Source organism: Monoraphidium neglectum (genome assembly GCF_000611645.1).
Source record: "Monoraphidium neglectum strain SAG 48.87 unplaced genomic scaffold scaffold00266, whole genome shotgun sequence".
Lineage (NCBI taxonomy): Eukaryota > Viridiplantae > Chlorophyta > Chlorophyceae > Sphaeropleales > Selenastraceae > Monoraphidium > Monoraphidium neglectum.
The window spans coordinates 18,805-32,081 of record NW_014013362.1 but is presented as its reverse complement, the minus strand read 5'-3'; the positions used below and the strand labels follow the sequence as shown (position 1 = coordinate 32,081).

The 13,277-nt window shown below is 65.5% G+C and overlaps 4 protein-coding genes across 4 annotated transcripts; 3 read left to right on the top strand and 1 right to left on the bottom strand.

Annotated features, from left to right (window-relative positions):
* Positions 1 to 152: 152 nt before the first annotated feature.
* Positions 153 to 2,508, top strand: MNEG_2371 (flagellar associated protein; the record flags this gene model as incomplete). The annotated part of the gene is made up of 5 exons (XM_014049160.1): positions 153 to 400; positions 635 to 1,179; positions 1,520 to 1,709; positions 1,995 to 2,114; positions 2,325 to 2,508. The coding sequence occupies 5 exons, from the start codon at positions 153 to 155 to the stop codon at positions 2,506 to 2,508; spliced, it is 1,287 nt and encodes a 428-aa protein (XP_013904614.1).
* A 525-nt stretch (positions 2,509 to 3,033) lies between these two features.
* Positions 3,034 to 4,569, top strand: MNEG_2370 (hypothetical protein; the record flags this gene model as incomplete). Its single annotated transcript, XM_014049159.1, has 5 exons — positions 3,034 to 3,090; positions 3,427 to 3,456; positions 3,707 to 3,775; positions 4,060 to 4,173; positions 4,411 to 4,569. The coding sequence occupies 5 exons, from the start codon at positions 3,034 to 3,036 to the stop codon at positions 4,567 to 4,569; spliced, it is 429 nt and encodes a 142-aa protein (XP_013904613.1).
* Positions 4,570 to 6,356: 1,787 nt separating this feature from the next.
* MNEG_2369 (hypothetical protein) lies at positions 6,357 to 7,148 on the bottom strand (the record flags this gene model as incomplete). The annotated part of the gene is made up of 1 exon (XM_014049158.1): positions 6,357 to 7,148. The coding sequence occupies one exon, from the start codon at positions 7,146 to 7,148 to the stop codon at positions 6,357 to 6,359; it is 792 nt and encodes a 263-aa protein (XP_013904612.1).
* Positions 7,149 to 9,683: 2,535 nt separating this feature from the next.
* MNEG_2368 (hypothetical protein) lies at positions 9,684 to 12,480 on the top strand (the record flags this gene model as incomplete). Its single annotated transcript, XM_014049157.1, has 6 exons — positions 9,684 to 9,696; positions 10,117 to 10,317; positions 10,544 to 10,774; positions 11,262 to 11,375; positions 11,602 to 11,835; positions 12,332 to 12,480. 6 exons carry the CDS (start codon positions 9,684 to 9,686, stop codon positions 12,478 to 12,480), a joined length of 942 nt encoding a protein of 313 aa, XP_013904611.1.
* Positions 12,481 to 13,277: the final 797 nt, after the last annotated feature.

Genomic DNA, 13,277 nt, shown 5'->3' with positions numbered 1-13,277 from the left:
GCGGAGGGCAGGGCACGCCGCCCGGCGCCCAGGGCCGGCGCGAGCCGGGCGCGCGGAAGCTGTCGGGAAGCTGGTGCTGCAACCCCCAGCTCCGCCTGAGGGTCGCGTCGACGTGCACAGTGCGCGCCTGCCTGTCCTCCTGGGACCCGCGAATGACGCCGCCCGGCACGGCCGGTCGCGGCAAGGCCGGCCGCGACTGGGGCTGTGGCCTGGCCGTGCTGCACGCGCCGAGGGGCGGCGGCGGCGGTGCGGGAAGCGGCGGGGGGAGCGGCGGCGGGCGGGTGTGGCGGGTGGAGGAGGGTATGGTGGTGCTGGACACTGGGGCGTCGGCCGGGCGCGAGGTGGTGGTGTCGTGGGTGGCCAGCAGGGGGGCGGCGTACGTGGTGGTGCCATACGCCAGGTGCGGCCATGCGCGCGCGCACACACGTGTGCGCATGTGTGCGGGTGTGGGCGCGACTTCCGGCTCGCCCGCGTTGCAGCCGTGTTGTGTTTGCAGATTGGGGCGCCTCTTATAAAGGACTGGGTTTGGAGAGGAGACGGCTCGCACCTGCATGCTTGTGATGGTGGATCGGCGCCGGTGAGGAGCCCTGCTTTTGACAGCGTTGCCCGCGGTGCTGCGCGTCAACGCGCGCAGGCGGCCCGGGTTGCAAGCACCCTTCGTCCTGCGCGCCTACGCGGCCTCAGAAATTGAGGTGGAGCAGCTGCCCGCCAGCTACGCACTGGGCCTGGCGGGCGCATGGCGGGGCGGCGAAGCCGGGGGGCCGCGCGACGGGCCGGCGGCGGCGGGCGGCGCGTGGCTTAGCAACCCTCAATATGCACTGAGCTGCCCTCGCTTGGCCACAGTTGTCGCCTCCCTCGTGCGCCCCGACGTCCGCGGCAGCCTGCTGCCGCCGCCCCCCGGCTCCGCCGGCGCGCCGGGCCTGTCGCTGGTGCTCCCGGGCGGCGGCACCGGCGGCGGCGGCTGCGGCGGCACCGGCGGCGGCGGCACCGGCGGCGGCGGTGGCGCCGGTGGGGGTGGCGCCGGCGGCGCGGTGCGACGCGCGCTGCAGCCCAAGCGAGAGGAGGTCGTGGCGGAGGCTGGGGGATGTCATGGTGACGTCACCGGCGACGAGGCCGTGCTGTTTGCTGAGCTGCAGCCGGGGGCGCCCTACCTGTTGGTCCCGTCACTGCCCATGCCAGGTAAGCGTGTGTATTGTTGCACACGCGAGCACGCGCGTGGGTGTGTGTGTCAGTGTGCGCACGTGCGTGTGTGCATGTGCTATGCATGAACCCGACAAATCGCACCGCTGCCAAGACGCATCCCGTTGTTCGTGGCGCATAGGCGCCACCAACACGCAGAGAAACAAGTATCCTGCGGCACGCCCACTGGTTACTCCCCCCCCGGCCGACCAGCAACTTGTCTTTTGGTGTGCAACCACACACGGATGCGGTACACCTCCCCCACACCCCACCTTCACCTGCCCCTCCCCCCCCCAACCCACCGTTGCGACCACTGGCAACCACCGCACCCGGACCCCAGGAATTGTGGGGCCCTACGAGCTGCGACTCTTCAGCTCCCAACCGCTGGAGCTGCGCCCGCTGCCGGCCGCCCGCTGCGCCTCGCTCGCGGGCGCCTGGGCCGGCGAGAGCGCGGGCGGGTGCGACCTGCACGCGACGTGGCCCTGCAACCCGGCGTACCGCCTGCAGTTTGACGCCGGCTGCGAGTGCAGGTACGCGTGCGGTATTTCAGCGGTCGATGGACGCCCAAAGCTTAGCTTGGCTTCCTGCAGTCAGGGCCTCAGCTAGCGCCTCAACTTGTGTACCCATCACATGCTTTCGGGGTGCCAAACGCTGTAAATCAGAGCCGCTCCCGCTGATGGAGTGTCTGGTCTGCTGGAACAATAATCAGGTGTTTGTTTGCCAGCCTTCGCGTGGGCGAGATGTGCTTACTGTCAGCCCTGGCACTGCCTGCCCGCTGCCTGGCCCCCTCATTTCGCCGATGCGTGCGCCCACAGGATCGTGCTCAGGCGCGACGCGCCTTGGGCGCGGGGCGCGCCCCTAGCGGGCATGCCTGGGCTGTACGTGCTGAGGGGCCCCGCCGGCGGCGGCCGCCCTTCGCCGGAAGAGTGGGCGAGGTGCGCTCGCGCGCTGCGGCGCGGCGCCGCCGTCCAGCCAACCCTCTGGAGTGCGGCCCCCTGCTTGTTCCATGCCGATCCTTGGCCTGCGCGGGCCACTGCACTCCTTGAGAGGGGGCCTGTCATTGCTGGCCAAACCCCTGACACGCGCGTGCCGGTGCACAGCCCTCACATCGTGTATGTACGCGCATACCCTTGTGCCCCTCGCAGGTGCAAGCTGGCCGAGTCGGCTTTTGTGCCGGCCCAGGAGGCGGCGCTTTCACTGCAGCTGCCGGGCGGCGAGCCGCTGCTGGTGGTGCCGTGCACGTTCGGCCCCGGGGTTGCGGGCGGCTACACGCTCTCCGTCGAGGCGCCCGCGGGCGCGTCGTTCAGCTTTGCAGAGGCCGCTGCATGACGTGCAGACGGCAGGAGGCAGACCGGCGGGGGGCCGAGCGCGGTGGGCCGGAGGCGGAAGCGGGGGTGGATGCAAGGGTCAGCACTGCGCACAGTCTTGCTGCAGCAACTGTTGGAGCAGCGCAGGTCAAACGCGCGATCACTGTAGTAGGCACTGTTCTGCCTGGATGTGCTGCAGGCCGTAAGGCAGCAAGAGATTGGCGTCCATTCATCTTGTTGTGGGCACGCAACCTTGTCGTCTGAGCGTGAAAGCAAGATCTCAGATTGGGCGGGCGGATGCAGCAGCTGATGCTGCCAGCTGTTCGGCGGGTGCGTAGGCCAGTCCGCTGCTCATTTTGCTGCTGTACCGAAGGAGCAGCAACTCAAGCTTTTGGATGCTTGCCCGCGAGTGGCCGTCTCATCAGTCACCGGGCACCACTCCCGGACAGTTGCGGGGTTCTCAACCCGAGCTTTGCAGCGCGGCCTGTTCATTACGCACACACTATCGTGTAACTCTGCCTCATTCCAGCAACCATAACCGGCCACGATGTCGTGCTGCTTCAACCCCCAAGCCAGCGACAACAAGTTGCTGGCCAAGCTCTCGGTGCGATCTCAGAGAGCTTGAGGCGAATTGCGCCGAAAACATCGATTGGTCCTACTGCCCCTAGTGCCTGCGTAGTTGGACTACCCATGCTCGCGCTGTCAGCGCGACGCCCACCACACTTGTCAGCTGGCGTCACCCAGACGCGCTGCATGGCCGCGGGCGGCCAATGCTCAGCCGCCGCCCCACGGACGGAACAGAAGACCCGTGTTAGACGCAACGCGTCTGGCGCCTGAGCAGCGGAACCATCTTCCCAGAGCGAGGGCGTCGCTAGCGCTAGCCAATGACAAAGCCCGACTGGCGTCAACCCTCAATCCCTCCACGCTGCCTGCGCTGCAGGCTATCGTCAGCGACCCGGCCATGGTGCAGGTGGGCGTTTGGAAGCCGGACAGCCACGCTCCACTGCCCTGCAGCAGAGCCGCCTGGAAACTCATAACATTGACTGCCACCACGCGCGGTCAATGCGAGGCCATGCAGCGGCGGCCCCGCCCGCATCACCCCCGCCCCCTCCTGCGGTACGCTAGCTCGCCTCTCTTCAAGGCCGCCGCGCACCTTGATTCCACCGTCGCGAACCTCCCACCGCCGTCGCCGCCGCCATTGCCGCCTTGAACGGCCGCAGAAGCCCATTGACATGGCGTTCAAGCACTTCGACAAGGCGCGCTCCCGCCGGGGGCGCGGGCGCTCTCCAGTTGCCGCCCCCGACCAGCGGCCTGCGCGCGGGGCGAGGGCGTGGCTTGCCGGCACCAGCCTGGCGCCCGCTCCAAAGGCTCCCTACATGCGCCCTCGGCCAGCTGGCTTCGGCCGACCCCTTCGCTTTTGTGCCGCATGCCTCTGCGACCGCTGCCGCTCGCTCCCCCCACCCGCCACCATCCATACGGCCAGCCCGACCTGTCTTTGAAGCCTCAACGCCCGCTTGCCCCCCTGGGCTTGGCCCCTGTAGCTGATTTTTTTCCCCTCGCGCGTGCCCCCCAGGACGGCAGCGGCTTCATAGAGGCGAGCGAGGTGCTGGCTGTTGCTGACAAGGTCTGCCGCGGCGCCGGGATTGCCAAGGCGCCCACCCCGGCCGTCAACATGATTTTTGACAAGGTGACCGTAACTGAATAGACAATACAGACCACGTCGGATCAATTATACCTAGACCATTAGGAGGGCAACTGATCATTGATAAAGGACCTGTTGTGACAACAAAGCCGGCCCCTGCGCCCCCGGCGACGCCAGCAAGCCGACTGTGTTTGATGGGGGGCACCCTGCTGCCTCGTCAACCGCCGAGCCCCGGCGATCTGTTCTGATGCTTCCCCTGGCTACAACCTAAACACAACAAAGGTCGCGGGCGCGGACGGCCGGCTGGACCGCGAGGAGTTTGGGCAGCTGCTGACTAAGATGTTTTACCTGGCCCAGGAGCAGACCAAGGAGAAGCTAGCCGGCGGCACCCCCGCCGCCCCGGCTGCTGCGGCCGCCCCCGAGCCGCTGGCCGCTGCATGACACGGGCGCGTGCGCGGCGGCGGGTTGCCGCACCAAACTCGGCTTGCGCATGGCGTGAGGGCGTGTCTGTGCATTGATCTGTCTTTGCCGGTTGGCCGAGTTGACGAGCGAGGTTGACGAGCGGGGGGCCTTGATTTGCAACAAAAGGAGGGGCGCCCACGCCCCTGCGTGCGCAGCCATGCCATTTCGACCAAATCACTCAAGACACGAGCGAATACAATCGACGGTGTGGGACATGCACGGGCGCGTCATGCGCCTGCAGCCATCCAGCAGCGCCCGCATCTGGGCTGTTCGCCTTACCGTCTGCATGCAATCTTCGGCTGTAAGATCCGCCTCAATTGGTCTGCATGACAGCTGGCAGCATTAGCTCCTGCCGCTCAGCCGGCCGCGAGACGCGCTGCTGAGCGGCGCGCCACTGACAGATGCCTTGGTACTGATGCAAGCGCAGCCGAGAATGCCGACCATTACAACATGCGAAGTGCCTGGGAAAACGCACAGCGCGGCTGAGATCAGACCAGGTAAGGAGTACAAGCGACAGCACGAGGCAAACCTCGGCCGGCAGGGATGGAGGGGCGCCGCCCAAACGGCGCCCGCCCCCTGCCCGCCGGCCGGTTGTGTACAGCCACCGGAGAGTGGGCTCTCAAATGCAAAGCTGCCCCGCGATTGGCGTTTTTGGGCGGAAGGGTTGCGGGCTGCGGCACCTGAATGGCGGCGCGCGCGGGGGGCGCGCGGCGGGGCGCTCCAAAGGCGGAGCGCGGGCCGCAGCGCCCGCAACCCCTCCGCGCGTCAAAGCAAGGGGGTGGGTGGGCCGCCGGCCCCGGGGGCCGGCGCCCCGCAAAATGAGCAAACTGAGCCGCGTTGGGCGCCAAGCGATTCGTGTTTCGAAACCGCAAACGTGTTGTGGGATGCATGCGTGTTAGTACAGGCGTGACGAGTGCCAGGCAGGGTGTGTTGTTTGGGATGTGAGTATGCGCGTGGGAGACCGGCCCCGAAACAGGCGGTGCTCTGTGCGCTTTTGCTCTCGTGACACGCCCTCAAAACCACACAATACAGGTGTGGCGAAGCTGGAAAGTCGCTCGCCTCGCGTGCAAGCGGTCAAATAGGCCCGGCCGCGCCCGCCGCGGCGCGCGCAATCGCGTGCGCCTGCGAACGTGGGGGGGCGCGACCGCGGCCCCGGGCCCGGGCGCTGGCGCAGGCGCGCGGCGGCGCCTGCTTGCAGCGCGTGCAGGCCCGATAGAGAGATCTGAGCGGACCGCGTGTGGCGGCGCGCCGCAACGGCAAGGGACGCTACCACGACCCACCCACGCGCTCGCTCTGGGCGCACTGGGGGTTCGGGCGGCGCGCCGCCCTGGGCGTCTCCCGCAAGGCCGCGCCGCTCATCGCCGGTCCGGATCAGACAGCACAAGGACTCACACAGGCAGTAGGCTGGGGCAAAACGGCCTCGAAATTGCGGTCGTATCAGGACACAATGGGGACAGGGCCGGGGGGCGCTGCTCATAGGGTTGATTTCCGGGCGCCCAGCGGGGGGTGCCCACGGCAGGGTGCCCCGGGCGCGCGCGGCGCCGGCCAAGGGGGCGGCGGGCGCGCCAGCGGGGCTGCCACTTACGCGGGCCCAGCGGCGGTCCGCGGCAAGGCCGCCGCGACACACCCGGTGGTTATGAGGGAGTCAGGGATAGTCAACGCCCAGACCCCTGCGGCGCCCGTGCAGGGGGGCCCCAAGCACCTCGGGGAGGCCCCACGGCCAAGGGGTGTCGGGTGTCGCCACGCCGCGGGTGCGCGTCGGGCGGTCAGACATAGTATTGAGTGTGGCAAGCAAAGGGCTCGAGCGCGTGCTGCTTGCCGCATGCGCGCTGCTGTTGCTGCTGCTGCTGCATAGGTTGCGGAGCCAGCTGCGCCGCAGGCTGCGGGGGCGGCCCAAGAGGCAACTTTGCGCCGTCAGTAGGCGCTGCGCCCGCCGCCCTGCCAAAGGGCGTGCGCACGCGCCCCAGGTCGTGCCGCGGCGGGTCGGAGGCGGACGCCGGCAGCGCAAAGGGCGCCGTGCCCGCCGCCGCCTCAGAGCCAGCGTCGGACAGGCGTTCCTCGTCCTCTGACCCGGAGCCAGACGCGCAGCAGCCGTTCTCCAGGCCTTCCTCGAGCGCCGCGGCCGCCGACAGCGAGCATGGCATCAGCGGGTCCGGTGACGCAAGCACCAGGCTAGCTGCGTCCACGCGCGCGCCGCCCGGCGCGGCCGCGCTGCGCGGCGCCGGGCGGCCCCCGGCGCGCAGGAAGGACTCGCCGGTGGAGTCGAGCTCGCGGAGGGCCTGGAGGTTTGTGTGAGACGCGTTGTACGCCGAGCGCGTCCAGCTGCGGTCGTGCGCCCAGGGGTTTGCGGCGCCCGACCGCACGGGCGGGCTCACGCCGAGGTAGGTCACCGTCGGGGTGCGCGCGCAGCAGGGCTGCGCGCGGTCGCGTGCGCGGGGCGAGGGCGGGAGCAGGGGTGAGTTGCGGGTGGGTTCGGCGGGGCTGGCAGCGCGGCGCCGCGCTGGCGCCAGACCCGACAACGCGCGTCCACCGCTCCAAAGGCGGCGCCTGGACCCCATGCCACGAAGCGACGAGCAACGTGATTACTCGCGTATAAACAAAGTTGCAATCATGCCGAGGGCGGCATCATCGCAGCACGGAGCCAGAGCCCGGCAGGGGGCAGCGTTGAGGCACCGACCTGGACGAGCAGTGCCTGCAGCTCGCTCTGACAGGACAACTCGGACGCCACACTCCAAGCATCGCTGCGAGTGAGGCAGGGTTGGCGCGCTGCTGATGAGCTCGGGCTGCCGTGTCCGGGGCCGCCAGCTGTTGTGCCTCAGCAGGGACTAGGCACGCGCAGGGAGTACGTGGCATCGCTGCATGGCCTTACCACTGGTGCGCCTCCATCGCGGGCGCGGGATTCGCGAGAGGCTAGCAGCGCTCACTATTACCAGCAGCATGCCATAGCTAGACTCCTCCAATGAGAAGACGTGTAAATTTCAGTACTACGCTGTGTGTTATGCATGAACGCTCTGAGTGCTTGTCTGGCGAGTCGGGGAACAAAGCTGGTCTTGTTCGTGCCAGCAGTGGAGCGGCGGCGTCTGGAACAGTGCTCGTGATAATGACAGCCACTTCCACTGTAAGCCAGCAGGTGGCTACCTATTACTGGTGGCGCCACGGTTCAAGTCTTCACACAGCTTGCATGAGAAGGGCATCGGCTCAAACCGCCGCCGATGCCCGAGAGCCGCTTGCTGTTGGGGCCGCTGCCCCTTTCTGTGAGCTCGGCAAAGCCAACATGCAGCCTTCCAGCAGTGGGCATTGACGAGGCATCGTTATGAATAGCCGCAGAAGTAAAAGGGGGCGTGAAGCGCCCCGATCGAGGGGGTCGCCCACACAGTGCATGTGGGCGTTGCTGACACATGCGCGCACGCTGCACGACCTGCACACACCTGCCACGGTACCAAACCCCGTCGCTGTGTGTGGAAACGAAACTGCCCGGAAGTGATCATGCAACGGCAGGAGGAGCAATCATTGGGTCGCAAAGGCTCTCAGTTTCAAGCGAGAGAACAATACACCCTTGAGTGCTTTGCCTTCTGGCATTCGCCTCCCAGCTATTTGTCCCGCTAACTGAAGGGTGACACGTCTACCAAACTCTGGCACTTGGGTTTGAAGGCGAATTGCACACACAGTGTCCAAGCGTGCTCCAAGCGTGCTGTGGTCAAGTGACAACCGGCAGCGTGTCGTACAGGTGCACGGGGAAAAATTGGCAGGGGCCACCGCCCCCCCCCCCCCCCTTGAGGTTTGCAAGGCGTCAGACGACGATTTCAATCAACTGCCAGCGAGAACATGTGTGAAATGCTGCTCTCAGCAAGTGAGTGCTGCTCACTTGCAATCATGTGATCCCATGAAGAGCTGCATGCTGACTGTGCGCTTGTGCGCCTCAGTGGCACATACTGCATGTGGCATGAAAAGGAGCTTTGTGTGCGTGTATGTGTGGGCACGTGCGTGTGTTTGTGTGTGTGAGATTATGTGCATGCGCATGCGTCCTGCATATCCCGTATGAGTTGCAACTCATAAGCACGATTGCAAGCACACGCGACGAGGCCTTCCCACAAATTTGCGCACCTCTCGCTGGCCGATGCGCTGCGGCAATCACGTTCTTTCGCGAACCAACGGCTGCACGCGGCAAGCACGGCTGCTGTGCGAAACGGCGATGTCACTGCAGGAAGGGTGCTTGCCTGTGACCTCCAGGGTGAGCGCAGGCTGCCGCCGGCGGATTTGCAGCACGTGGATGCATGCATTTGTCAACCACACCACTGACTATCACGGCGGCAACACCACCCCCCGGTACCCGTACCCACCCCGGCCATGGCCTGAATGCGGTTGCCTGCGTGCGCACGTGCACACGACCACCCGTACATCAGCATGAATCCACACATACACAAACGCACACGCGGACACATCCCAACCCAAGCACAAACGATCAGCTGGTGTACAGTACAAGCCAAAGCCGCGTGCGTGTGCCGACTAATGGGGTGGTCACACCGCGTGAGCGCTCACACTGTGGCTGAGCACGCTGTTATCCTTTTTTGCCAGGCACAAGTATACCTCCACTACCATTGAGTCGTAGTTGGCCGTCACCGTCTTTCAGGCGTGAAGTAGCAAGTGTGCGGCAAGCAGCAGAGTGCTCGAAGCGAGTGGGTTAAAGGGCCGTTTGTGAATCCTGGGGTGGGTTGCCGTTTGCAAGGCAAGCCACTCAGAAATTCCGGTCAACAGCTCCCTCAGTCCCGCGCTCGCCATTGACTGGGACGCCCCGTGCTGTCCCCGCGGCACAGCAGCCTGGCAGCTGTTTCTGGACGTAAGGCTGACGTATATTTCATGCATATATCAGTTGTTGGGGAGGGCGGAGCTTGTACAGCCGCAAGAGTGCCGCCAATTTTCGGGTGTCAAGTGATGGCGCACCGGGTGTTCAGGCCTAGGACCCCAACGATATGTGCCGCGTAGGGCCAATAGCACGTGGTCTTGAGCATGTCACCGGCCAATCCACACTTTGGGCACAGGCGCTCTCTCACTGCGGTCACCCAACCTCCGTCCCTTACGCTAGCACTCGCCACATGGCCAGAGGAGGTGGGGCAGTCGAAACCTGCCGTTCTTGCTCTGTGCTACGCGCGTTACTTCCCAAATACTAGGAGTATCCATCTCGGCGTTACCTAACCCCAGCAAAAATGAGTCCACGCACAGTGGCTGCCTTGCTGGTATTGCTGGGTGAGTGAGAATGTTGCAGCTGACCATTCAATTCAAGGGATGGGATGCTGTTAATACCCAATGTCAGCTTGTGCACTTGTGTGCACATGGTGATTTGCTGCACCTGGAGGGTTTGACGGGGCACATGGCGGCTGATTGAGGCAGCGTCACTTGGTGTGACTGAGCGCGCACAATTCAGTCTCGCACTATTGCGCGGACTCAGGGAGGGACCGCCATCCATACGCAAACGCATCAAAGCGCTGGCCTCCCCTCGCTCGCTTTCCCAACGCCCTGCCTACGCAGCCGTCAGCAGCGCGGCCGCCGCACGGCTTGGCCCACAGGCGGCTTCCCCCAGCCCGAAGCCTGCCGCCTCACCTGCACCCAAGAAGGCGGCGCCCAAGGCCGCCGTCTCGCCTGTGCCCGCGGCGCCCAAGAAGGACGCCCCTGCGCCGAAGAAGGACGCCCCCGCGCCCAGCCCCGCCACCAAGGCCCCGGCTGCTGCAGGTGAGCCTGCCGCGGCTCCCTCGCCGCCGACGGCCAGGCTCAGGGGTCCACTGCCTGCTGAACACAGCCGAAGTAAGCCATAGGGTAAGGCGCATTTCCAACGGTCTGGGGTGTGACGCCAAAGGCCTCTGCACGTATGGGCCGCCCTGCCTCCTCCCTGCTGTGGGCCTTGTAACCACCCTTGCTCTTGCTCAACCTCTGGGCGCTGCCCACTTGCACCATGCAGACGCTGCGGCCCCCGTTAAGGACGTCGCCGCAGCCCCGAAGGACGCCGCCGCAGCCCCGAAGGGCGCTGCCGCCGCAGCCCCCAAGGCAGGCGCCGACGCGGCCGCCCCGGCCAAGGGAGCACCCGCGAAGACCCCCGCCGCAGCAGACACCAAGGCCAGCGACAAGGATGCCCCTGCTGCGGGTGGTGATCTTGCGGACCTTGGCATTGCTTCGGACAGCGAAGAGCTTGGTGGGTGGCGGAAACCAGGCTGAACAGGCGCGGCCAGCAGCGAGTGTGTGACCCTGCCGTGGTGAAACGCTTCATGTGTGCGGAGATGTGTTGAGTTGTTGGGAGGGGAGTGCTCCTGAGTTCGACATGCCTTGTACGGGTCTGGAATAATCAGATGGTGTTGAGCGCCCTGCAAAAACTGGGAGTGTCACAGCTGCCGTGCCCTGGGCCAGCAACATCTGCGTATTATGCACCAGCCTCCACTTGCCTGCACAGTCTCTCCCTTGGATAGATTGCGTGCTCACCTTGCACTGCCGCTTCCATGGGGGGACATCCCTCCTGCTGTGCCGCTCTGGCCACATCCACTGCCACAAGCAAGCACTAATGGCCCTTGCCAGTGCTGCCCATGTTCTCTGGTTGTGGATCCATCCAAAGCGACGCGCTGGCGATGCCTCAACGCCAACCTATTGCACACACCACATCCACACCCGTGTCATTGGCCCTGCAGATGCTGTTGAGCTGGTGCCAGATGTCCCCACGGCTGCCGTCTCGCCTGTGCCCGCGGCGCCCAAGAAGGACGCCGCCGCGCCCAGCCCCGCCCCTAAGGCCCCGGCTGCTGCAGGTGAGCCTGCCGCGGCTCCCTCGCCGCCGACGGCCAGGCTCAGGGGTCAACTGCCTGCCGAACACAGCCGAAGTAAGCCAGAGGGTAAGGCGCATTTCCGATGGCCTGGGGTGTGACTCCAAAGGCCTCTGCACGTATGGGCCGCCCTGCCTCCTCCCTGCTGTGGGCCTTGTTTCCACCCTTGCTCTCGCTCCACCTCTGGGCGCTGCCCACTTGCACCATGCAGACGCTGCGGCCCCCGCTAAGGACGCCGCCGCAGCCCCGAAGGGCGCCGCTGCCGCAGCCCCCAAGGGCGCTGCCGCCGCAGCCCCCAAGGCAGGCGCCGACGCGGCCGCCCCGGCCAAGGGAGCACCCGCAAAGAGCCCCGCCGCAGCAGACGCCAAGGCCGGCGACAAGGACGCCCCTGATGCGGGCGGTGATCTTGCGGACCTTGGCATTGCTTCGGACATCGAAGAGCTGGGTGAGTGGCGGGAACCAGGCAGAGCAGGCGCGGCCAGCACCGAGTGTGTGACCTGCCGTGGTGAAACGCTTCATGTGTGAAGATGTGTTGAGTTGTCGCGAGGGGAGTGCTCCTGAGTTCGACATGCCTTGTACGGGTCTGGAATAATCAGATGGTGTTGAGCGCCCTGCACAAACTGAGGAGTGACACAGCTGCTGTGCCCTGGGCTGGCAACATTTGCGAATTGTGCACCAGCCCCCACTTGCCTACACAGTCTCCTCCCCCAGATAGACTGCTTGCTTACCTTGCATTTCCGCTTCCATGGCTGGACATACCTCATGCTGTGGCGCCCTGGCCACGTCCACTGCCACAAGCGAACACGCCGGCTCACACATGGCCCTTGCCAGTGCCGCCCATGTGCTCACAAGGTGGACACTTCCAACGCAACGCCCTCACGTTGCCATAACTTGAGCCTCCTTGACACACCACATTCACACCCTCGCCATTGGCCCTGCAGATGAAGTCGAGCTAGAGCCTGATGAGGTCAAGGGCTTCCCCGGGTGGGCCCCCTGCTGCAAGCCGCCCAAGACGCCGGCTGCAGCTCCCGCCGACAAGCCCGCAGCCACGGCCACGGCTGCCCCGGCCTCCCCGGCGGCCAAGCCCTGAGCCATCCCGCCGCCCGCGCTGGCAGGTTGGGCCTGCGGCGCGCTCGAGCTGCAGGGGCGCGGGGCGCCGGGCCCTGTGAGTGGTGCCTACGACTTTCGTTGGCGGCTGCCCGGTCCGTGCTGCACACCTGACTGTCTTCGATGCCAAGATGCATTTATGCAAGATGAGATGTGCATGATTGGATGATTTGTGGGCAGGACAGACCATGACCTCTGTCTCCTGATGCTGTCAACCCGCTTGGATCAACGGCGTGCTGGTCAATGCCGATGCACTATGGTCACCTATGCAATGTGATGATCCCAAGCCCTTGAAATGCACCGGGCATTGCTGCCGCAAGAAAGAAGTAGCGCGCGCACCTTGCCGGGCACTCGCCACACTATCGCCCAACCACCATTGTTGCAACTCTCTTTCGCACAAGCTGTCACCTCCTCCCTTGCTCCCGTTGCCACCGGTGACGCGGCAGCCAGGGCATCGCCATTAAATGTTATGTCATATGCATGTGTGATCCTCTATGACCTGGGAGAAGTTGCAAGTATTTGCCCCAACCCGCGTGCTTGTGCACACGGTGTGCGTCATTCCGCCCCTGCCTGGAATGTGCACACATCAAACGCTCTTGCGATGCGGGGTTTCCACCCTCAAACCTGCGGTTCCAGATCATGCAGGCCTAGGTATCACGCCTGAACTTGGAGAATGCTTGCTCAGTAGGCAACGACTGGATGCGTGCATTCGCCCAAAGTTTGTTTGGGATGCCTCAAACACCCAAGCAGGGTGTGACCCATCATGTAAGCATGCGCAGG